The following is a 25000-nucleotide window of genomic DNA, read 5'->3' as shown; positions in this document are numbered from 1 at the left end:
TGTTGAATACAGACCCAGAGCCCCATGTTGAATACAGACCCAGGGCCCTATGTTGAATACAGACCCAGGGCCTCATGTTGAATACAGACCCAGGGCCCCATGTTGAATACAGACCCAGGGCCCCATGTTGAATACAGACCCAGGGCCCTATGTTGAATACAGACCCAGGGCCCCATGTTGAATACAGACCCAGGGCCCCATGTTGAATACAGACCCAGGGCCTCATGTTGAATACAGGAACAGGAAAATCCAGGGCCCTATGTTGAATACAGACCCAGGGCCCTATGTTGAATACAGACCCAGGGCCCCATGTTGAATACAGGAACAGGAGAATCCAGGACCCCATGTTGAATACAGGAACAGGAGAACCCAGGGCCCCATGTTGAATACAGACCCAGGGCCCTATGTTGAATACAGACCCAGGACCCCATGTTGAATACAGACCCAGGGCCCCATGTTGAATACAGACCCAGGGCCCCATGTTGAATACAGACCCAGGACCCCATGTTGAATACAGACCCAGGGCCCCATGTTGAATACAGACCCAGGGCCCCATGTTGAATACAGGAACAGGAGAATCCAGGGCCCTATGTTGAATACAGACCCAGGGCCCTATGTTGAATACAGACCCAGGGCCCCATGTTGAATACAGACCCAGCGCCCCATGTTGAATACAGACCCAGGACCCCATGTTGAATTCATACCCAGGGCCCCATGTTGAATACAGACCCAGGACCCCATGTTGAATTCATACCCAGGGCCCCATGTTGAATACAGGAACAGGAGAATCCAGGGCCCTATGTTGTCATACTTATTGAACCCATACTAATGATTTAATCCATTGACTCATCCTGTTAACTCTGTTACATTAGTATACCATACTCATCCTGTAAACTCTGTTACATTAGTATACCATACTCATCCTGTAAACTCTGTTACATTAGTATACCATACTCATCCTGTAAACTCTGTTACATTAGTATACCATACTCTGACCTGTTAACTCTGTTACATTAGTATACCATACTCTGACCTGTTAACTATGTTTCATTAGTATACCATACTCTGACCTGTAAACTCTGTTACATTAGTATACCATACTCATCCTGTAAACTCTGTTACATTAGTATACCATACTCATCCTGTAAACTCTGTTACATTAGTATACCATACTCATCCTGTAAACTCTGTTTCATTAGTATACCATACTCTGACCTGTTAACTCTGTTACATTAGTATACCATACTCTGACCTGTTAACTCTGTTACATTAGTATACCATACTCATCCTGTAAACTCTGTTTCATTAGTATACCATACTCATCCTGTAAACTCTGTTCCATTAGTATACCATACTCATCCTGTAAACTCTGTTACATTAGTATACCATACTCATCCTGTAAACTCTGTTACATTAGTATACCATACTCATCCTGTAAACTCTGTTACATTAGTGTAAGTACCTGACACTATAGATCAATGCATATTTACTTAATGGAACCTATATCGATTCCCTGCCACGTTGATGTTCCCACGTTAATTTGAACTTTAACTCACATGTTCATACTGTGTATATGACCTTTAACCCGGAACTGATATTCCATTACAGATTAAAGAGATACTGTGTGTTCTTTCTTTTCCAGCCCAGTCGTTCAAGGAGTTCTCCCAGCTGCTGAACACAGTGGAAGAAGAGAGGAGACGTTTGGTAACAATTTTGTTATTTCAACTATTTATATCCTCTTTATGTATGTCATGAGAAAGCGGTCATCAACTTCATTGTTCTATTTTAATTTTGTACAGATTAGATCCGTCCTGTCGGTTATTGTGGCTATAGGCCTGTTACAGATGTAGGATCTTAATTTGATCACTCTTTTGTTGCGGAGAATTTTCCTGTCAAGCAGGAAATGCAAACTTGTAGTGTATTTGAGTAAAAAAAAAAAGAGACTTCTAATGTTTGTCATTTCCACTTTGACATTTCAGATTTGATTCGCCCCGAATGAATAATGTATTAACCCCTACACAAATGTCCACGAATTATAATCCACATAATAATGAACATTTCCTGCTGTAGAAAACTGGCTCAATTCTGTAATGTGTAGCCATTTTTTTTTACATTATAACGTGACAGATATTGTTACTAATAGTTAGCATATAGCAGCGAACCCAGAGAGGCTGTGTAATGATGAGGTCCATAAACAAAAACAAAAAACATGTTCTTGTCCCATTTAGGAGGTTTGTTTAGCGGTTAGCTTATAGCAGCCTAGCGAGAGAGGATGCAGAATGAAGGAGGTCCAGGGAACGGTTCAGTAGCATGTGGCATACTACTCTCTTCCCACAACCACACTGCAGAGCCATGACTCTGGCGAGCAAGACTAGTGGAATACTGAGCCCTTTAACTGCCTTTAACTGAGCGTGGCATGGAGCTCTGCTCACCCTCAGGCTGGACTGTGTCTGGCATGGGGCTCTGCTCACCCTCAGGCTGGACTGTGTCTGGCATGGAGCTCTGCTCACCCTCTGGCTGGACTGTGTCTGGCATGGGGCTCTGCTCACCCTCAGGATGGACTGTGTCTGGCATGGAGCTCTGCTCACCCTCAGGCTGGACTGTATCTGGCATGGGGCTCTGCTCACCCTCAGGCTGGACTGTGTCTGGCATGGGGCTCTGCTCACCCTCAGGATGGACTGTGTCTGGCATGGGGCTCTGCTCACCCTCAGGCTGGACTGTGTCTGGCATGGGGCTCTGCTCACCCTCAGGATGGACTGTGTCTGGCATGGGGCTCTGCTCACCCTCAGGATGGACTGTGTCTGGCATGGGGCTCTGCTCACCCTCAGGATGGACTGTGTCTGGCATGGAGCTCTGCTCACCCTCAGGCTGGACTGTGTCTGGCATGGGGCTCTGCTCACCCTCAGGCTGGACTGTGTCTGGACTGTGTCTGGCATGGAGCTCTGCTCACCCTCAGGCTGGACTGTGTCTGGCATGGAGCTCTGCTCACCCTCAGGCTGGACTGTGTCTGGCATGGAGCTCTGCTCACCCTCAGGATGGACTGTGTCTGGACTGTGTCTGGCATGGAGCTCTGCTCACCCTCAGGCTGGACTGTGTCTGGCATGGGGCTCTGCTCACCCTCAGGCTGGACTGTCTGGCATGGAGCTCTGCTCACCCTCAGGCTGGACTGTATCTGGACTTTGTCTGGCATGGGGCTCTGCTCACCCTCAGGATGGACTGTGTCTGGCATGGGGCTCTGCTCACCCTCAGGATGGACTGTGTCTGGCATGGGGCTCTGCTCACCCTCAGGATGGACTGTGTCTGGCATGGAGCTCTGCTCACCCTCAGGATGGACTGTGTCTGGCATGGAGCTCTGCTCACCCTCAGGATGGACTGTGTCTGGCATGGGGCTCTGCTCACCCTCAGGATGGACTGTGTCTGGCATGGGGCTCTGCTCACCCTCAGGATGGACTGTGTCTGGACTGTGTCTGGCATGGAGCTCTGCTCACCCTCAGGATGGACTGTGTCTAGACTGTGTCTGGCATGGAGCTCTGCTCACCCTCAGGCTGGACTGTGTCTGGCATGGAGCTCTGCTCACCCTCAGGATGGACTGTGTCTGGACTGTGTCTGGCATGGAGCTCTGCTCACCCTCAGGCTGGACTGTGTCTGGCATGGGGCTCTGCTCACCCTCAGGCTGGACTGTCTGGCATGGAGCTCTGCTCACCCTCAGGCTGGACTGTATCTGGACTGTGTCTGGCATGGGGCTCTGCTCACCCTCAGGATGGACTGTGTCTGGCATGGGGCTCTGCTCACCCTCAGGATGGACTGTGTCTGGACTGTGTCTGGCATGGGGCTCTGCTCACCCTCAGGATGGACTGTGTCTGGCATGGAGCTCTGCTCACCCTCAGGATGGACTGTGTCTGGCATGGAGCTCTGCTCACCCTCAGGATGGACTGTGTCTGGCATGGGGCTCTGCTCACCCTCAGGATGGACTGTGTCTGGCATGGAGCTCTGCTCACCCTCAGGATGGACTGTGTCTGGCATGGAGCTCTGCTCACCCTCAGGATGGACTGAGTCTGGACTGTGTCTGGCATGGAGCTCTGCTCACCCTCAGGCTGGACTGTGTCTGGCATGGGGCTCTGCTCACCCTCAGGCTGGACTGTGTCTGGTATGGGGCTCTGCTCACCCTCAGGCTGGACTGTCTGGCATGGAGTTCTGCTCACCCTCAGGCTGGACTGTGTCTGGTATGGGGCTCTGCTCACCCTCAGGATGGACTGTGTCTGGACTGTGTCTGGTATGGGGCTCTGCTCACCCTCAGGCTGGACTTTCTGGCATGGAGCTCTGCTCACCCTCAGGCGGATGTAACGGAGGCTGAACAGTGCTGTCATCCTGGTAGTTCCATAGCGATGCCAGACGTCAGTTTGCAGCTGAACAGTGACGTAAGGCATAGCACATTCAGAGTAACTGAGTAGGTTGGTTTGCAGAGGCAATGTACTGAAACCTTTCATATTGAATTGATGTCCACATTTATTGTCAATTCCAAATGTGATTGGATGGACAATGAAAATAGCATTGATGGCATGGCTACAAAACAACCCTGTATTGGATCTTGTTGCAGCGTACGGCGTCGTAGCATACGGTGTCGTAGCGTACGGTGTGTTGTAGCGTACGGTGTGTTGTAGCGTACGGTGTCGTAGCGTACGGTGTGTTGTAGCGTACGGTGTGTTGTAGCGTACGGCGTCGTAGCGTACGGTGTGTTGTAGCGTACGGTGTGTTGTAGCGTACGGTGTGTTCTAGCGTACGGTGTTGTAGCGTACGGTGTTGTAGCGTACGGTGTCATAGCGTACGGTGTTGTAGCGTACGGTGTCGTAGCGTACGGTGTCGTAGCGTACGGTGTGTTCTAGCGTACGGTGTTGTAGCGTACGGTGTTGTAGCGTACGGTGTCGTAGCGTACGGTGTTGTAGCGTACGGTGTGTTCTAGCGTACGGTGTTGTAGCGTACGGTGTCGTAGCGTACGGTGTTGTAGCGTACGGTGTCGTAGCGTACGGTGTTGTAGCGTACGGTGTCGTAGCGTACGGTGTCGTAACGTACGGTGTTGTAGCGTACGGTGTCGTAGCGTACGGTGTGTTGTAGCGTACGGTGTTGTAGCGTACGGTGTGTTCTAGCGTACGGTGTTCTAGCGTACGGTGTCGTAGCGTACGGTGTGTTCTAGCGTACGGTGTTGTAGCGTACGGTGTCGTAGCGTACGGTGTCGTAGCGTACGGTGTCGTAGCGTACGGTGTCGTAGCGTACGGTGTCGTAGCGTACGGTGTCCTAGCGTACGGTGTCGTAGCGTACGGTGTCCTAGCGTACGGTGTCGTAGCGTACGGTGTCCTAGCGTACGGTGTCCTAGCGTACGGTGTTGTAGCGTACGGTGTGTTCTAGCGTACGGTGTGTTGTAGCGTACGGTGTCGTAGCGTACGGTGTTGTAGCGTACGGTGTGTTCTAGCGTACGGTGTTCTAGCGTACGGTGTTGTAGCGTACGGTGTCGTAGCGTACGGTGTCGTAGCGTACGGCGTCCTAGCGTACGGTGTCGTAGCGTACGGTGTCCTAGCGTACGCCGTCCTAGCGTACGGCGTCCTAGCGTACGGTGTCCTAGCGTACGGTGTCGTAGCATACGGTGTCGTAGCGTACGGTACCGTGTTGTTCTGTGATGTGAGTAAAGTCAACAACCCTCTCACCCACACCTCTACTTAACTCCATATTAAAGGGTCCGTCTCAAAATACACCACAGTAAATGATGTTTATATATTGAGGAAGCAGACAATCGGTAGTTGATCCGTGGTAATCTGTTTGACCAATAAACAGAATGAGTAGAAGACGTATTCTCTTCTGAACTGGCTAACCCCACTGGTTAGGGCCTGTGACTGTCACCTTAGCCAACTCAATACGGATGTGTAACACATTTCGCTAAATTCCCTTTATAGTGCACTACATTTGACCACGGCCCTTAGTGCACTACACTGGGGATAGGGTGCCATTAGGGAGGCACTCAAAAGCTATATCATTATTGTCTGTGATTATTTCTCAAACAGGAAATGCCATCAGGGGAATGTATACGATTTGTTTTGACAGTGTGCCAGGGGAATGATGTATGGGGCTTGAAAGTACAGGTACAAGAAACAGTAAGACTTGTTTTATTTACATTACGATGTGGTTAGGTCCAAAATGGCACCACATTCCCTATCCAGTGTACTACATTAGACCAGGGCCCATAGTGTACTACATTAGACCAGGGCCCATAGTGTACTACTTTAAACCAGGGCCCATAGTGCACTACATTAGACCAGGGCCCATAGTGTACTACATTAGACCAGGGCCCATAGTGTACTACATTAGACCAGGGCCCATAGTGTACTACATTAGACCAGGGCCCATAGTGTACTACATTAGACCAGGGCCCATAGTGTACTACATTAGACCAGGGCCCATAGTGTACTACATTAGACCAGGGCCCATAGTGTACTACTTTAGACCAGGGCCCATAGTGTACTACATTAGACCAGGGCCCATAGTGTACTACATTAGACCAGGGCCCATAGTGTACTACATTAGACCAGGGCCCATAGTGTACTACATTAGACCAGGGCCCATAGTGTACTACATTAGACCAGGGCCCATAGTGTACTACTTTAGACCAGGGCCCATAGTGTACTACATTAGACCAGGGCCCATAGTGTACTACATTAGACCAGGGCCCATAGTGTACTACATTAGACCAGGGCCCATAGTGCACTACATTAGACCAGGGCCCATAGTGTACTACATTAGACCAGGGCCCATAGGGAATAGGGTGCTGTATCACTGCATCTCCAACTATGTCCCAGAGAAAGGAAAGGAGCCCTGGACTAAAGTATTTTACAGAAAGTAAGAGCATGTTTTCATCCTACCAGCAGCAAGACATTTCTATCAAACTGATAGGTAATGGATTTATCCTGGCAAGATAAGCTATATATTGAACAAAAATAGAAACACACATGCAACAATTTCATAGATTTTTACTGATTTACAGTTCATATGATGAAGTCAGTCAATTGCAATGAATTCATTAGGCTCAAATCTATGGATTTCACATGACTGGGAATACAGATATGCTTCTGTTGGTCACAGATACCTTAAACAAAATGGGCCTCACGATGGGCCTCAGGATGGGCCTCACGATGGGCCTCAGAATGGGCCTCAAGATGAGCCTCACAATGGGCTTCACGATGGGCCTCACAATGGGCTTCACGATGGGCCTCACGATGGGCCTCAGAATGGGCCTCATGATGAGCCTCACGATGGGCTTCACGATGGGCCTCACGATGGGCCTCACGATGGGCCTCAGAATGGGCCTCAGGATGGGCCTCACGATGGGCCTCACGATGGGCCTCACGATGGGCCTCAGGATGGGCCTCACGATGGGCCTCAGGATGGGCCTCACGATGGGCCTCACGATGGGCCTCATGATGGGCCTCAGGATGGGACTCACGATGGGCCTCACGATGGGCCTCACGATGGGCCTCAGGAGCTCATCACATTATTTTCGTGCATTCAAATTGCCATCGATGAAATGAAATTGTGTTCGTTGTCTGCAGTTTATGCCTGCCCCATACCATAACCCCACCTCCACCATGGGCCCCATACCATAACCCCACCGCCACCATGGGGCACTCTGTTCACAACGTTGACATCAACAAACTTCTCGCCCTTTACGACACCGTACGCGTGGTCTGCGGTTGTGAGGCCGGTCGGACGTACTGACATTTTTCCCCCTTTTTTTTTTTTTCTTCTTAATTTAACCTTTATTTAACTAGGCAAGACAGTTAAAACAAATTCTTATTTACAATGATGGCTTACCCTGTCCAAACCCGGACGACGCTGGGCCAATTGTGCGCCGCCCTATGAGAGGAGAGGGGGAGACCGTCATTGTAAATAAGAATTTGTTCTTGACTTGCCTAGTAAAATAAAGGTAAAATAAAAAAATATACAACATTCTAGCTTTACAGGGACAGTAGTGACAACTTTTGCACTGAGATGCAGTGCCTTAGACCGCTGCGCCACTCGGGAGCCCAATTCTCTAAAACGACGTTGGATGCGGCTTATGGTAGAGAAATGAACATTCAATTATTTGGTCAACAGCCTCTGGTGGACATTTCTCCCCTGGCGTGACTGAACACAAAGGAACACAGAGGCCTTTGAGGAGAACAAGCGCTTTCTGTCTGTGGCCATCGTCCGAAGTAACGTCAGGCCAAAGCAGCCCACATCATTCATTAGACTTGTTGTGGACATTGCCCAGCAGCACAAAACAGAACAAATGGACAAACTCACAACAAAGAACAAAGGAGGTTTGCTGTGGAAATCTCTTATTCATTTTAAAATCATTACATTTTAACACTAGAAAAGCCTGGCCTCGAGGGACCCCCCCCTTCTGAGCCAATGACACGTCAAACTTCTAATAAAGTTTAATAAATACATTTCATATATGCTATTGCAAATATAATAATTTAGTTGTGTTTATGAAGGTCTTTGGTGACATTAGTATACAAAAGAAAATGTATTTCAAAGAACACATTGTCATTAGTTTATGTACCTGTAGTCTATAAATAAACACCATCACCTCATTTGCTGACTTTGCAAATAGACTTATTTTTCTACTGTATTATTGACTGTATGTTTTGTTTTACTCCATGTGTAACTCTGTGTTGTTGTATAAGTCAAACTGCTTTGCTTTATCTTGGCCAGGTCGCAATTGGAAATGAGAACTTGTTCTCAACTTGCCTACCTGGTTAATTAAAGGTGAAATAAAAAAATCTGTAAAAAAATCGCAAAGATCGTTCATTAACTTCTGAACCAACAGGAGGCCCTCCCTGCCTCTACCTGTAACAGGAAGCCCTCCCTGCCTCTACCTGTAACAGGAGGCTCTCCCTGCCTCTACCTGTAACAGGAGGCCCTCCCTGCCTCTACCTGTAACAGGAGGCCCTCCCTGACTCTACCTGTAACAGGAGGCCCTCCCTGCCTCTACCTGTAACAGGAGGCCCTCCCTGCCTCTACCTGTAACAGGAGGCTCTCCCTGCCTCTACCTGTAACAGGAGGCCCTCCCTGCCTCTACCTGTAACAGGAGGCCCTCCCTGCCTCTACCTGTAACAGGAGGCCCTCCCTGCCTCTACCTGTAACAGGAGGCTCTCCCTGCCTCTACCTGTAACAGGAGGCCCTCCCTGCCTCTACCTGTAACAGGAGGCCCTCCCTGCCTCTACCTGTAACAGGAGGCCCTCCCTGCCTCTACCTGTAACAGGAAGCTCTCCCTGCCTCTACCTGTAACAGGAGGCCCTCCCTGCCTCTACCTGTAACAGGAGGCCCTCCCTACCTCTACCTGTAACAGGAGGCTCTCCCTGCCTCTACCTGTAACAGGAGGCCCTCCCTGCCTCTACCTGTAAACAGGAGGCCCTCCCTGCCTCTACCTGTAACAGGAGGCCCTCCCTGCCTCTACCTGTAACAGGAGGCCCTCCCTGCCTCTACCTGTAACAGGAGGCCCTCCCTGCCTCTACCTGTAACAGGAGGCCCTCCCTGCCTCTACCTGTAACAGGAGGCCCTCCCTGCCTCTACCTGTAACAGGAGGCCCTCCCTGCCCTCTACTGTAACAGGAGGCCCTCCCTGCCTCTACCTGTAACAGGAGGCCCTCCCTGCCTCTACCTGTAACAGGAGGCCCTCCCTGCCTCTACCTGTAACAGGAGGCCCTCCCTGCCTCTACCTGTAACAGGAGGCCCTCCCTACCTCTACCTGTAACAGGAGGCCCTCCCTGCCTCTACCTGTAACAGGAGGCTCTCCCTGCCTCTACCTGTAACAGGAGGCCCTCCCTGCCTCTACCTGTAACAGGAGGCCCTCCCTGACTCTACCTGTAACAGGAGGCCCTCCCTGCCTCTACCTGTAACAGGAGGCCCTCCCTGCCTCTACCTGTAACAGGAGGCTCTCCTGCCTCTACCTGTAACAGGAGGCCCTCCCTGCCTCTACCTGTAACAGGAGGCCCTCCCTGCCTCTACCTGTAACAGGAGGCCCTCCCGGCCTCTACCTGTAACAGGAGCTCCCTCCCTGCCTCTACCTGAACAGGAGGCCCTCCCTGCCTCTACCTGTAACAGGAGGCCCTCCCTGCCTCTACCTGTAACAGGAGGCCCTCCCTGCCTCTACCTGTAACAGGAAGGCCTCCCCTGCCTCTACCTGTAACAGGAAGCTCCTCCCTGCCTCTACCTGTAACAGGAGGCCCTCCCTGCCTCTACCTGTAACAGGAGGCCCTCCCTACCTCTACCTGTAACAGGAGGCTCTCCCTGCCTCTACCTGTAACAGAGGGCCCTCCCTGCCTCTACCTGTAACAGGAGGCCCTCCTGCCTCTACCTGTAACAGGAGGCCCTCCCTGCCTCTACCTGTACAGGAGGCCCTCCCTGCCTCTACCTGTAACAGGAGGCCCTCCCTGCCTCTACCTGTAACAGGAGGCCCTCCCTGCCTCTACCTGTAACAGGAGGCCCTCCCTGCCTCTACCTGTAACAGGAGGCCCTCCCTGCCTCTACCTGTAACAGGAGGCCCTCCCTGCCTCTACCTGTAACAGGAGGCCCTCCCTGCCTCTACCTGTAACAGGAGGCCCTCCCTGCCTCTACCTGTAACAGGAGGCCCTCCCTGCCTCTACCTGTAACAGGAGGCCCTCCCTGCCTCTACCTGTAACAGGAGGCCCTCCCTGCCTCTACCTGTAACAGGAGGCCCTCCCTGCCTCTACCTGTAACAGGAGGCCCTCCCTGTCTCTACCTGTAACAGGAGGCCCTCCCTGACTCTACCTGTAACAGGCCTCTACCTGTAACAGGAGGCCCTCCCTACCTCTACCTGTAACAGGAGGCCCTCCCTGCCTCTACCTGTAACAGGAGGCCCTCCCTACCTCTACCTGTAACAGGAGGCCCTCCCTACCTCTACCTGTAACAGGAGGCCCTCCTGCCTCTACCTGTAACAGGAGGCCCTCCCTGCCTCTACCTGTAACAGGAGGCCCTCCCTACCTCTACCTGTAACAGGAGGCCCTCCCTACCTCTACCTGTAACAGGAGGCCCTCCCTACCTCTACCTGTAACAGGAGGCTCTCCCTGCCTCTACCTGTAACAGGAGGCCCTCCCTACCTCTACCTGTAACAGGAGGCCCTCCCTGCCTCTACCTGTAACAGGAGGCCCTCCCTGTCTCTACCTGTAACAGGAATCTCTCCCTGCCTCTACCTGTAACAGGAGGCCCTCCCTGCCTCTACCTGTAACAGGAGGCCCTCCCTACCTCTACCTGTAACAGGAGGCCCTCCCTGCCTCTACCTGTAACAGGAGGCCCTCCCTGCCTCTACCTGTAACAGGAGGCCCTCCCTGCCTCTACCTGTAACAGGAGGCTCTCCCTGCCTCTACCTGTAACAGGAGGCCCTCCCTGCCTCTACCTGTAACAGGAGGCCCTCCCTGCCTCTACCTGTAACAGGAGGCCCTCCCTGCCTCTACCTGTAACAGGAGGCCCTCCCTGCCTCTACCTGTAACAGGAGGCCCTCCCTACCTCTACCTGTAACAGGAGGCCCTCCCTGCCTCTACCTGTAACAGGAGGCCCTCCCTGCCTCTACCTGTAACAGGAGGCCCTCCCTGTCTCTACCTGTAACAGGAGGCCCTCCCTGCCTCTACCTGTAACAGGAGGCCCTCCCTGTCTCTACCTGTAACAGGAGGCCCTCCCTGTCTCTACCTGTAACAGGAGGCCCTCCCTGTCTCTACCTGTAACAGGAGGCCCTCCCTGCCTCTACCTGTAACAGGAGGCCCTCCCTGCCTCTACCTGTAACAAGAGGCCCTCCCTACCTCTGTTACAGGTAGAGAGTGTTTTATTGCTGAATCTAGTGTTTTATTTCTGAACCTAGTGTCAGTCTAAATGAATGAAAAGCCAGATAAAATGCAGAACAGTTGAAAAACGTTCAAACATGAGGAACTGTCCACAGAAACAGATACTCTCTCTACCCTTCCTCCTCCTCTCTCTCTCCCCCCTCTCCTCCTTCCCCCTCTCTCACCTCCCCCTCTCCTCCCTCCCCCGCTCCTCCCTCCATCTCTCTCCCTCCCCCTCTCCTCCCCCTCTACTCTGGGTGTAAGCAGTGTCTACTGTTACTCACTCTTCGTGCTTTAGTGTAATAAGGCATTTCTGGGATGCACAAGTTGTCTCAAAATATCCCTTCTTTAGAGAGGACTTTATAGTTTGAAGTGTTAGCTAGTGGGAATTCACAGCTTAGCCTCTCCCCACGTCATAAACTGGTAGCTGATCGGGAAATATGAGATGGCTCACGGAAAGAGGAAATTCTCTAAATGTTTTCCGTTGTCAAGTGGATCAGTACTTCAGCATTTCCTCTGTCCCTAATGGCACCCTATTCCCTAAAGTAGTACACTATGGGCCCTGGTCTAATGTAGTACACTATGGGCCCTGGTCTAATGTAGTACACTATGGGCCCTGGTCTAATGTAGTACACTATGGGCCCTGGTCTAATGTAGTACACTATGGGCCCTGGTCTAATGTAGTACACTATGGGCCCTGGTCTAATGTAGTACACTATGGGCCCTGGTCTAATGTAGTACACTATGGGCTCTAATGTAGTACACTATGGGCCCTGGTCTAATGTAGTACACTATGGGCCCTGATCTAATGTAGTACACTATAGGCCCTGGTCTAAAGTAGTACACTATAGGCCCTGGTCTAATGTAGGGCACTATGTAGGGAATAGGGTACCATTTGGAACTATGGTCTAACCACGCATCATTTAAAAATGTTAAAACAGTTGGTCTTCCAAACTCAATCAGTGTATCACCTCTGTAACACGCCTGTTAAAATGACTATAATTATTGTTCATGAAGAACGTTGGATTGAGGAACGGTGAAATATTAGGAGAATTATTCAACCAGACAGCGTTTAGCCCCCTCCCAGATGGGACTGTAACTGCTAGTAGATCAGAGCCCAGATGTGGCCGGAGCCAGTCGCTCGTTATCTCCTCCCAACTTCTCCTCAAGCAGCTAGTCGTTCCTCCTGAAACAAAACTCACACTGCCTCTGTCTCCCTCCCCCTCTGTCTCACTCCCCCTCTGTCTCCCCCTCTCCCTCCCCCTCTCCCTCGCCCTCTGTCTCCCCCTCGGTCTCCCCCTCTGTCTCCCTCCCCCTCTGTCTCCCTCCCCCTCTGTCTCCCTCCCCCTCTGTCCCTCTCCCCCTCTGTCTCCCTCCCCCTCTCCCTCTCCCTCCCTCCCCCTCTCCCTCCCCTCTGTCTCCCTCCCCCTCTGTCTCCCTCCCCCTCTCCCTCTTTCTCCCTCCCCCTCTGTCTCCCTCCCCCTCTCCCTCTTTCTCCCTCCCCCTCTGTCTCCCTCCCCCTCTGTCTCTCCCTCCCCCTCTCCCTCTTTCTCCCTCCCCCTCTGCCTCCCTCCCCCTGTCTCCCTCCCCCTCTGTCTCCCTCCCCCTCTGTCTCCCTCCCCCTCTCCCTCCCTCCCCCTCTGTCTTCCTCCCCCTCTCCCTCCCTCCCCCTCTCCCTCCCTCCCCCTCTGTCCCTCTCCCCCTCTGTCTCCCTCTGTCTCCCTCCCCCTCTCCCTCCCCCTCTGTCTCCCTCCCCCTCTCCCTCCCTCCCCCTCTCCCTCCCTCTCTGTCTTCCTCTCCCTCTGTCTCCCTCCCCCTCTCCCTCCCTCCCCCTCTGTCTCCCTCCCCCTCTGTCTCCCTCACCCTCTGTCTCCCTCCCCCTCTCTCCCTCTGTCTCCCTCTCCCCTCTGTCTCCCTCCCCCTCTGTCTCCCTCTCCCTTTCTCTCTCTCAATTCGATTTCAATTTAAGGTCTTTAATGGCATGGAATCATATGTTAACATTGTCAAAGTAAGTGAAGTAGATAATAAACCAAAGTGAAATAAACAATAAAAATGAACAGTAAACATCACACTCAGAAGTTCCAAAACAATAAAGACATTTCAAATGTCGTATTATGTCTATATACAGTGTTGTAATGATGTGCAAATAGGGAAAAGGGAAAATAAATCAACATAAATATAGGTTGTATTTATAATGGTATTTGTTCTTCACTGGTTGACCTTTTCTTGTGGCAACAGGTCACAAATCTTGCTGCTGTGATGGGACACTGTGGTATTTCACCCAGTAGATATGGGAGTTTATCAAAATTGGGTCTCGAATACGGTCATTCTGCCACTGTGTACTCTCTGTTTAGGAACAAATAACATTCTAGTTTGCTCTGTTTTTGTTAATTCTTTCCAATGTATCAAGTAATTATCTTTTTGTTTTCTCATGATTTGTTTGGGTCTAATTGTGTTGCTGTCCCTCCCTCTCCTCCCTCTCCTCCCCCCCCACTTCCTGTCTCTCCCTCCCCCTCTCTTCCTGTCTATCCCTCCCCCTCTCATCACTCTACTCCCTCCACCTCCCCTCCCTCTTTTCCCCCCACTCTCCTCCCTCCCTCACTTCTCCTTCCCCTCTACTCCCTCCCTCCCTTTCCTCCCCCTCTCATCCCTCCCCATCTCTCCCTTCCTTCCTCCCTCCCCACTTCTCCCTCCCCTCTCCTCCCTCCTCCCTTTCCCATTGATCCCTCTCCATCGCTCCCTCCCCCTCTCCTCTCTCTCCTCCCTCCCTCCTCCTCTCCTCCCTCCCCTCCGTCTCCCCCTCATCCCTCCCCCTCTCCCCCTCTCCTCCCTCCCACTCTCCTCATTCCTCCTCTACTCCCTCCCCCTTTCCACCTTCCCCCTCTCCCCCTACATGCATCTCCCTCCCCTCTCCTCCCTCCCTTCCCCCTCTCCTCCCTCCCCCTCTACTCCCTCCCCCTCTCCTCCCATCTTCCCTCTCCTCCCTCCCCGTCTCTCCTTCTCCCTCTCCTCACTCGCTCCCTCCCTCGCCCTCTCTTCCCTCCCTCCCCACCCCTCTTCTCTCTCCTCATCTCTCCCCCTCTCCTACCTCCCTCCCCCTCTCCTCCTCTCTTACCTCCCCCTCGCCTTCCTCCCTGTCTATCCCTCACCCTCTCCTCCCTCCTCCTCGCCTACCTCCCTGTCTATCCCTCCCCCTCTCCTCCCTACTTCTCTCTCCTCTCTCCCCGAACCCTCCTCCCTCCTTTCCCCCTCCTCCCTCCCCTCCCCCTCCCTCCCACCTCTCTCCCAGTCTCTCCCTCCTCCTCTCCTCCCTCTCCTCCGTTTAACAAGGCACACCTGTTAATTGAAATGCATTCCAGGTGACTACCTCATGAAGCTGGTTGAGAGAATGCATAGAGTGTGCAAAGCTGTCATCAGCTACTTTAAAGAATCATAGAAAATATTTTGATTTGTTTAACAATTTTTGGGTGACTACTTGATTCCATATTTGTTATTTTATAGTTTTGAATGAGTAGGTGTGTCCAAACTCTGGACTGGTATATATATATATGTGTGTATAGATGTGTGTATATATATATATATATATATATGTGTGTATAGATGTGTGTATATATATATATATATATGTGTGTATAGATGTGTGTATATATATATATATATGTGTGTGTATATATGTGTGTATATATATATATATATATGTGTGTGTGTATAGATGTGTGTATATATATATATATATATGTGTGTGTATATATGTGTGTATATATATATATATAATTTGTTATGTTCAGCTCACAATAAATACATGTTGGGAAAAAAAACTAATATAGACATGAATAAATTAATTTCTATAGCTTTACAATGGTGGGGGAGTACCAAGATGGAGGCAAGGTGGCTTCAACACAGTGCTCCCCTTTAGTTTAGTGTGTATATAAATCATTGGTTCAGACAGTGAAATCTTACTGGTAGCAGCAGTAGCAGCAGCACTACTATCTGCCTGTCAGTGTCTGTCTGCAGGCCTTTTCAGGCATGAAGAGTTTTATTGTCTGCTGCTTTGGCAGGACGCCATGTCACTCACTCCCTCCCTCCCTCCCCCTCTCTTCCCTCCCTCCCCCTCTCCTCCGTCCCCCTCATTTCCCTCCCCACACCTCTCTTCTCTCTCCTCCTCTCCCCTCCTCTCCTCCCTCCCTCCCTCCCTCCCCACCCATCTCTTCACTCTCCTCATCTCTCCCCCTCTCCTCCCTCCCTTCCCCTCTCCTACCCCCCCTCACCAGGGCTGGTGGGAGGACAGTAGAGATGGGGAGAGAGAGAGAGAGAGAGAGAGAGAGAGAGAGAGAGAGAGAGAGAGAGTGAATTGCATTGAATTAACTACAGGACAAAATACAAACCCTCCAACCCAAAAAGGCCTGTGGTGTTGATGGTGTCCTCAATGAAATTATAAAATATACAGACCACAAATTCCAATTGGCTATACTAAAACTCTTTAACATTATCCTTAGCTCTGGCATCTTCCCCAATATTTGGAACCAAGGACTGATCACTCCAATCCACAAAAGTGGAGACAAATTTGACCCCAATAACTACCGTGGGATATGAGTCAACAGCAACCTTGAGAAAATCCTCTGCTTTATCATTAACAGCAGACTCATACATTTCCTCAGTGAAAACAATGTACTGAGCAAATGGCAAATTGGCTTTTCATCAAATTACCGTACGACAGACCACGTATTCACCCTGCACACCCTAATTAACAAACAAACAAACCAAAACAAAGGTAAAGCCTTCTCATGCTCTGTTGATTAAAAAAAGGACACTTTTGACTCAGCTTGGCATGAGGGTTTGCTCTACAAATTGACGTAAAGTGGTATTGGGGGAAAAACATACAACATTATAAAATCCATGTACACAAACAACAAGTGTGCGGTTAAAATTGGCAAAAAATACACACATTTATTTCCACAGGGCCGTGGGGTGAGACAGGGATGCAGCTTAAGCCCCACCCTCTTCAGCATATATATCAACAAATTGGCGAGGTCACTAGAACAGTCTGCAGCACCCGGCCTCACCCTACTAGAATCTGAAGTCAAATGTCTACTGATGATCTGGTGCTTCTGTCACCAACCAAGGAGGGCCTACAGCAGCACCTAGATCTTCTGCACAGATTCTGTCAGACCTGGGTCCTGACAGTAAATCTCAGTAAGACAAAAATAATGGTGTTCCGAAAAAGGTCCAGTTGCCAGGACAACAAATACAAATTCCAGAAAAGAGACGTTAAATTCTACAACCACCTAAAAGGAAGCGATTCCCAAACCTTCCATAACAAAGCCATCACCTACAGAGAGATGAACCTGGAGAAGAGTCCCCTAAGCAAGCTGGAACACAAATACAAACAGACCCCACAGAGCCCCAGGACAGTAACACAATTAGACCCAACCAAATCATGAGAAAACAAAAAGATAATTACTTGACACATTGGAAAGAATTAACATCAAAAAACAGAGCAAACTAGAATGTTATTTGGCCCTAAACAGAGAGAACACAGTGGCAGAATACCTGACCACTGTGACTGACCCACACTTAAGGAAAGCTTTGACTATGTACAGACTCAATGAGCACATCCTTGCTATTGAGAATGGCTGTCGTAGGCAGACCTGGGTCCCAAGAGAAGACAGGCTATGTGCACACTGCTCACAAAATGAGGTGGAAACTGAGCTGCACTTCCTAACCTCCTGCCAAATGTATGACCATATTAGAGACACATATTTTTCTCAGATTACACAGATACACAAAGAATTTGAAAAAACAAACAGATTTTGATAAACTCCCATATCTACTGGGTGAAATACCACAGTGTGCCAATATTTGTGACCTGTTGCCATGAGAAAAGGGAAACCAGTGGAGAACAAACTCTATTGTATAATAATAATATGACATTTGAAATGTCTTTATTATTTTGCTACTTCTGTGAGTGTAATGTTTACTGACAATTTTTATTGTTTATTTCACTTTTGTTTGTTATCTATTTCAGTTGCTTTGGTAATGTTAACATATGTTTCCCATGCCAATAAAGCCCTTGAATTGAAATTGAGTTGAGAGAAGGAGAGAGAGTGAAGGAAGCTGTGGTTCTGCATGAGTTGAGCTGGTTCAGGGCTGGTGAGTTCGGATGGCATTTGGGAGTGGGAGAGAGAGGGAGGAAGAGGGAGGAAGAGGGAGGGCAGTGGGAGGGCAGTGCCCTGATGTTGTGGCTCTTTGCACTGATGATCATATCCCTCTGGGAGAGAGGGAGGAAGAGAGAGGGAGCGAGAGAGGGGGGGGCTGTCTGATGCAGCTCCTGCTGGAAAATGTCTACTCCCCTCTCTGTGTTCTGTGGTTGATAATGTCCCCTCTCTGTGTTCTGTGGTGGATAATGTCCCCTCTCTGTGTTCTGTGGTTGATAATGTCCCCTCTCTGTGTTCTGTGGTTGATAATGTCCCCTCTCTGTGTTCTGTGGTTGATAATGTCCCCTCTCTGTGTTCTGTGGTTGATAATGTCCCCTCTCTGTGTTCTGTGGTTGATAATGTCCCCTCCCTGTGTTCTGTGGTGGATAATGTCCCCTCTCTGTGTTCTGTGGTTGATAATGTCCCCTCTCTGTGTTCTGTGGTTGATAATGTCCCCTCTCTGTGTTCTGTGGTTGATAATGTCCCCTCTCTGTGTTCTGTGGTTGATAATGTCCCCTCTCTGTGTTCTGCGGAGTGGTCTGTGGGTTTTAAGGCCAGTTGGACGTACTGCCTAATTCTCTGGTAGATAAATTAACATTCAATTCTCTGGGTACAGATCTGGAGTCAGCATACCAATTGCATGCTTCCTCAAAACTTTAGACATCTGTGGTATTGTGTTGTGTGACAAAACTGCACATTGTAGAGTGGCCTTTTATTGTCCCCAGCACAAGGTGCACCTGTGTAATAATCATGCTGTTTAATCAGCTTCTTGATATGCCACACCTGTCAGGTGGATGGTAAAGGAGAAATGCTCACTAACAGGGATGTAAACAAATTTGTACACCACATTTTAGAGAATTAATATTTTATGTGAGTATGGAACATTTCTGGGATCTTTTATTTCAGCTCATGAAACATGGGACCAACACTTTACATGTTGAGTTGATATTTTTGTTCAGGGTATTTTTTGTCACAAAGGAAAAACGTTTTATTTTCGAGATGATAGTTTCCAGATTCTACCATATTAATGACATAAGGCTCGTATTTCTGTGTGTTATTATATTATAATTAAGTATATGATTTGATAGAGCAGTCTGACTGAGCAATGGTAGGCAGCAGCAGGCACGTAAGCATTCATTCAAACAGCACTTTCGTGCGTTTTGCCAGCAGCTCTTCGCTGTGCTTCAAGCATTGCACTGTTTATGACTTCAAGCCTATCAACTCCCAAGGTTAGGCTGGTGTAACCGATGTGAAATGGCTAGCTAGTTAGCCGGGTGCGCGCTAATAGCGTTTCAAATGTCACTCGCTCTGAGACTTGGAGTAGTTGTTCCCCTTGCTCTTCATGGGTAATGCTGCTTCGAGAGTGGCTCTTGTTCCCCCTATACATATCTACCTCCATCACTCCAGTATCCCTGTCTCCTTCCCCCTATACATATCTACCTCCATCACTCCAGTATCCCTGTCCCCTTCCCCTTATACATATCTACCTCCATCCCTCCAGTATCCCTGTCCCCTATACATATCTACCTCCATCACTCCAGTATCCCTGTCCCCTATACATATCTACCTCCATCACTCCAGTATCCCTGTCCCCTATACATATCTACCTCCATCACTCCAGTATCCCTGTCCCCTTCCCCCTATACATATCTACCTCCATCACTCCAGTATCCCCTTCCCCCTATACATATCTACCTCCATCACTCCAGTATCCCTGTCTCCTTCCCCTATACATATCTACCTCCATCACTCCAGTATCCCTGTCCTCTTCCCCCTATACATATCTACCTCCATCACTCCAGTATCCCTGTCCCCTTCCCCCTATACATATCTACCTCCATCACTCCAGTATCCCTGTCCCCTTCCCCCTATACATATCTACCTCCATCACTCCAGTATCCCTGTCTCCTTCCCCCTATACATATCTACCTCCATCACTCCAGTATCCCTGTCCCCTTCCCCCTATACATATCTACCTCCATCACTCCAGTATCCCTGTCTCCTTCCCCCTATACATATCTACCTCCATCACTCCAGTATCCCTGTCCCCTTACCCCTATACATATCTACCTCCATCACTCCAGTATCCCTGTCTCCTTCCCCCTATACATATCTACCTCCATCACTCCAGTATCCCTGTCTCCTTCACCCTATACATATCTACCTCCATCACTCCAGTATCCCTGTCTCCTTCCCCCTATACATATCTACCTCCATCACTCCAGTATCCCTGTCCCCTTACCCCTATACATATCTACCTCCATCACTCCAGTATCCCTGTCTCCTTCCCCCTATACATATCTACCTCCATCACTCCAGTATCCCTGTCTCCTTCACCCTATACATATCTACCTCCATCACTCCAGTATCCCTGTCTCCTTCCCCCTATACATATCTACCTCCATCACTCCAGTATCCCTGTCCCCTATACATATCTACCTCCATCACTCCAGTATCCCTGTCCCCTTCCCCCTATACATATCTACCTCCATCACTCCAGTATCCCTGTCTCCTTCCCCTATACATATCTACCTCCATCACTCCAGTATCCCTGTCCCCTTCCCCCTATACATATCTACCTCCATCACTCCAGTATCCCTGTCTCCTTCCCCCTATACATATCTACCTCCATCACTCCAGTATCCCTGTCTCCTTCCCCCTAAACATATCTACCTCCATCACTCCAGTATCCCTGTCCCCTTCCCCCTATACATATCTACCTCCATCACTCCAGTACCCCTGTCCCCTTCCCCCTATACATATCTACCTCCATCACTCCAGTATCCCTGTCTCCTTCCCCCTATACATATCTACCTCCATCACTCCAGTATCTCTGTCCCCTATACATATCTACCTCCATCACTCCAGTATCCCTGTCCCCTATACATATCTACCTCCATCACTCCAGTATCCCTGTCTCCTTCCCCTATACATATCTACCTCCATCACTCCAGTATCTCTGTCCCCTACACATATCTACCTCCATCACTCCAGTATCCCTGTCCCCTTCCCCCTATACATATCTACCTCCATCACTCCAGTATCCCTGTCTCCTTTCCCCTATACATATTTACCTCCATCACTCCAGTATCCCTGTCCCCTATACATATCTACCTCCGTCACTCCAGTATCCCTGTCCCCTATACATATCTACCTCCATCACTCCAGTATCGCTGTCTCCTTCCCCCTATACATATCTACCTCCATCACTCCAGTATCCCTGTCCCCTTCCCCCTATACATATCTACCTCCATCACTCCAGTATCGCTGTCTCCTTCCCCCTATACATATCTACCTCCATCACTCCAGTATCCCTGTCTCCTTCCCCCTATACATATCTACCTCCATCACTCCAGTATCCCTGTCCCCTATACATATCTACCTCCATCACTCCAGTATCCCTGTCCCCTATACATATCTACCTCCATCACTCCAGTATCGCTGTCTCCTTCCCCCTTTACATATCTACCTCCATCACTTCAGTATCCCTGTCCCCTATACATATCTACCTCCATCACTCCAGTATCCCTGTCCCCTATACATATCTACCTCCATCACTCCAGTATCGCTGTCTCCTTCCCCCTATACATATCTACCTCCATCACTCCAGTATCCCTGTCCCCTATACATATCTACCTCCATCACTCCAGTATCCCTGTCCCCTATACATATCTACCTCCATCACTCCAGTATCGCTGTCTCCTTCCCCCTATACATATCTACCTCCATCACTCCAGTATCCCTGTCTCCTTCCCCCTATACATATCTACCTCCATCACTCCAGTATCCCTGTCTCCTTCCCCCTATACATATCTACCTCCATCACTCCAGTATCCCTGTCCCCTATACATATCTACCTCCATCACTCCAGTATCCCTGTCCCCTATACATATCTACCTCCATCACTCCAGTATCCCTGTCTCCTTCCCCCTATACATATCTACCTCCATCACTCCAGTATCCCTGTCCCCTATACATATCTACCTCCATCACTCCAGTACCCCTGTCCCCTTCCCCCTATACATATCTACCTCCATCACTCCAGTATCCCTGTCTCCTTCCCCCTATACATATCTACCTCCATCACTCCAGTATCTCTGTCCCCTATACATATCTACCTCCATCACTCCAGTATCCCTGTCCCCTATACATATCTACCTCCATCACTCCAGTATCCCTGTCTCCTTCCCCTATACATATCTACCTCCATCACTCCAGTATCTCTGTCCCCTACACATATCTACCTCCATCACTCCAGTATCCCTGTCCCCTTCCCCCTATACATATCTACCTCCATCACTACAGTATCCCTGTCTCCTTTCCCCTATACATATTTACCTCCATCACTCCAGTATCCCTGTCCCCTATACATATCTACCTCCGTCACTCCAGTATCCCTGTCCCCTATACATATCTACCTCCATCACTCCAGTATCGCTGTCTCCTTCCCCCTATACATATCTACCTCCATCACTCCAGTATCCCTGTCCCCTTCCCCCTATACATATCTACCTCCATCACTCCAGTATCCCTGTCCCCTTCCCCCTATACATATCTACCTCCATCACTCCAGTATCCCTGTCTCCTTCCCCCTATACATATCTACCTCCATCACTCCAGTATCCCTGTCCCCTATACATATCTACCTCCATCACTCCAGTATCCCTGTCCCCTATACATATCTACCTCCATCACTCCAGTATCGCTGTCTCCTTCCCCCTTTACATATCTACCTCCATCACTTCAGTATCCCTGTCCCCTATACATATCTACCTCCATCACTCCAGTATCCCTGTCCCCTATACATATCTACCTCCATCACTCCAGTATCGCTGTCTCCTTCCCCCTATACATATCTACCTCCATCACTCCAGTATCCCTGTCTCCTTCCCCCTATACATATCTACCTCCATCACTCCAGTATCCCTGTCTCCTTCCCCCTATACATATCTACCTCCATCACTCCAGTATCCCTGTCTCCTTCCCCTATACATATCTACCTCCATCACTCCAGTATCCCTGTCCCCTTCCCCCTATACATATCTACCTCCATCACTCCAGTATCCCTGTCTTCTTCCCCCTATACATATCTACCTCCATCACTCCAGTATCCCTGTCCCCTTCCCCCTATACATATCTACCTCCATCACTCCAGTATCCCTGTCCCCTATACATATCTACCTCCATCACTCCAGTATCCCTGTCCCCTATACATATCTACCTCCATCACTCCAGTATCCCTGTCCCCTATACATATCTACCTCCATTACTCCAGTATCCCTGTCCCCTATACATATCTACCTCCATTACTCCAGTATCCCTGTCCCCTATACATATCTACCTCCATCACTCCAGTATCCCTGTCCCCTATACATATCTACCTCCATCTCTCCAGTATCCCTGTCCCCTTCCCCCTATACATATCTACCTCCATCACTCCAGTATCCCTGTCCCCTTCCCCCTATACATATCTACCTCCATCACTCCAGTATCCCTGTCTCCTTCCCCCTATACATATCTACCTCCATCACTCCAGTATCCCTGTCCCCTATACATATCTACCTCCATCACTCCAGTATCCCTTTCTCCTTCCCCCTATACATATCTACCTCCATCACTCCAGTATCCCTGTCTCCTTCCCCCTATACATATCTACCTCCATCACTCCAGTATCCCTGTCCCCTATACATATCTACCTCCATCACTCCAGTATCCCTGTCCCCTTCCCCCTATACATATCTACCTCCATCACTCCAGTATCCCTGTCCCCTTCCCCCTATACATATCTACCTCCATCACTCCAGTATCCCTGTCTCCTTCCCCCTATACATATCTACCTCCATCACTCCAGTATCCCTGTCCCCTTCCCTATACATATCTACCTCCATCACTCCAGTATCCCTTTCCCCTATACATATCTACCTCCATCACTCCAGTATCCCTGTCTCCTTCCCCCTATACATATCTACCTCCATCACTCCAGTATCCCTGTCTCCTTCCCCCTATACATATCTACCTCCATCACTCCAGTATCCCTGTCCCCTTCCCCCTATACATATCTACCTCCATCACTCCAGTATCCCTGTCTTCTTCCCCCTATACATATCTACCTCCATCACTCCAGTATCCCTGTCCCCTTCCCCCTATACATATCTACCTCCATCACTCCAGTATCCCTGTCCCCTATACATATCTACCTCCATCACTCCAGTATCCCTGTCCCCTATACATATCTACCTCCATCACTCCAGTATCCCTGTCCCCTATACATATCTACCTCCATTACTCCAGTATCCCTGTCCCCTATACATATCTACCTCCATTACTCCAGTATCCCTGTCCCCTATACATATCTACCTCCATCACTCCAGTATCCCTGTCCCCTATACATATCTACCTCCATCTCTCCAGTATCCCTGTCCCCTTCCCCCTATACATATCTACCTCCATCACTCCAGTATCCCTGTCCCCTTCCCCCTATACATATCTACCTCCATCACTCCAGTATCCCTGTCTCCTTCCCCCTATACATATCTACCTCCATCACTCCAGTATCCCTGTCCCCTATACATATCTACCTCCATCACTCCAGTATCCCTGTCTCCTTCCCCTATACATATCTACCTCCATCACTCCAGTATCTCTGTCTCCTTCCCCCTATACATATCTACCTCCATCACTCCAGTATCCCTGTCCCCTATACATATCTACCTCCATCACTCCAGTATCCCTGTCTCCTTCCCCCTATACATATCTACCTCCATCACTCCAGTATCCCTTTCCCCTATACATGTCTACCTCCATCACTCCAGTATCCCTGTACAGTGTTAATTTGGTACTCACCCTGTATATAGTCTCCTGTCCCCTATACATATTAATACAGTGTTAATATGGTATCACCCTGTATCTGTACAGTGTTAATATGGTATCACCCTGTATC

The 25000-nt window shown here is 49.6% G+C and overlaps 1 protein-coding gene across 4 annotated transcripts in view; it reads left to right on the top strand.

Annotated features, from left to right (window-relative positions):
• arhgap42b (Rho GTPase activating protein 42b) overlaps positions 1–25000 on the top strand; it is a 181913-nt gene that overhangs the window by 53066 nt on the left and 103847 nt on the right. For all 4 annotated transcript variants that reach the window (XM_029716076.1, XM_029716075.1, XM_029716078.1 and 1 more), the window contains exon 3: positions 1643–1704. In XM_029716076.1, the coding sequence (XP_029571936.1) occupies positions 1643–1704 (62 nt within the window). The remainder of the gene's footprint in view (positions 1–1642; positions 1705–25000) is intronic.

Source organism: Salmo trutta, chromosome 26 (assembly GCF_901001165.1).
Source record: "Salmo trutta chromosome 26, fSalTru1.1, whole genome shotgun sequence".
Lineage (NCBI taxonomy): Eukaryota > Metazoa > Chordata > Actinopteri > Salmoniformes > Salmonidae > Salmo > Salmo trutta.
Note: the sequence above shows the minus strand (reverse complement) of the source record. Positions and strands in the feature narration are given on the sequence as shown.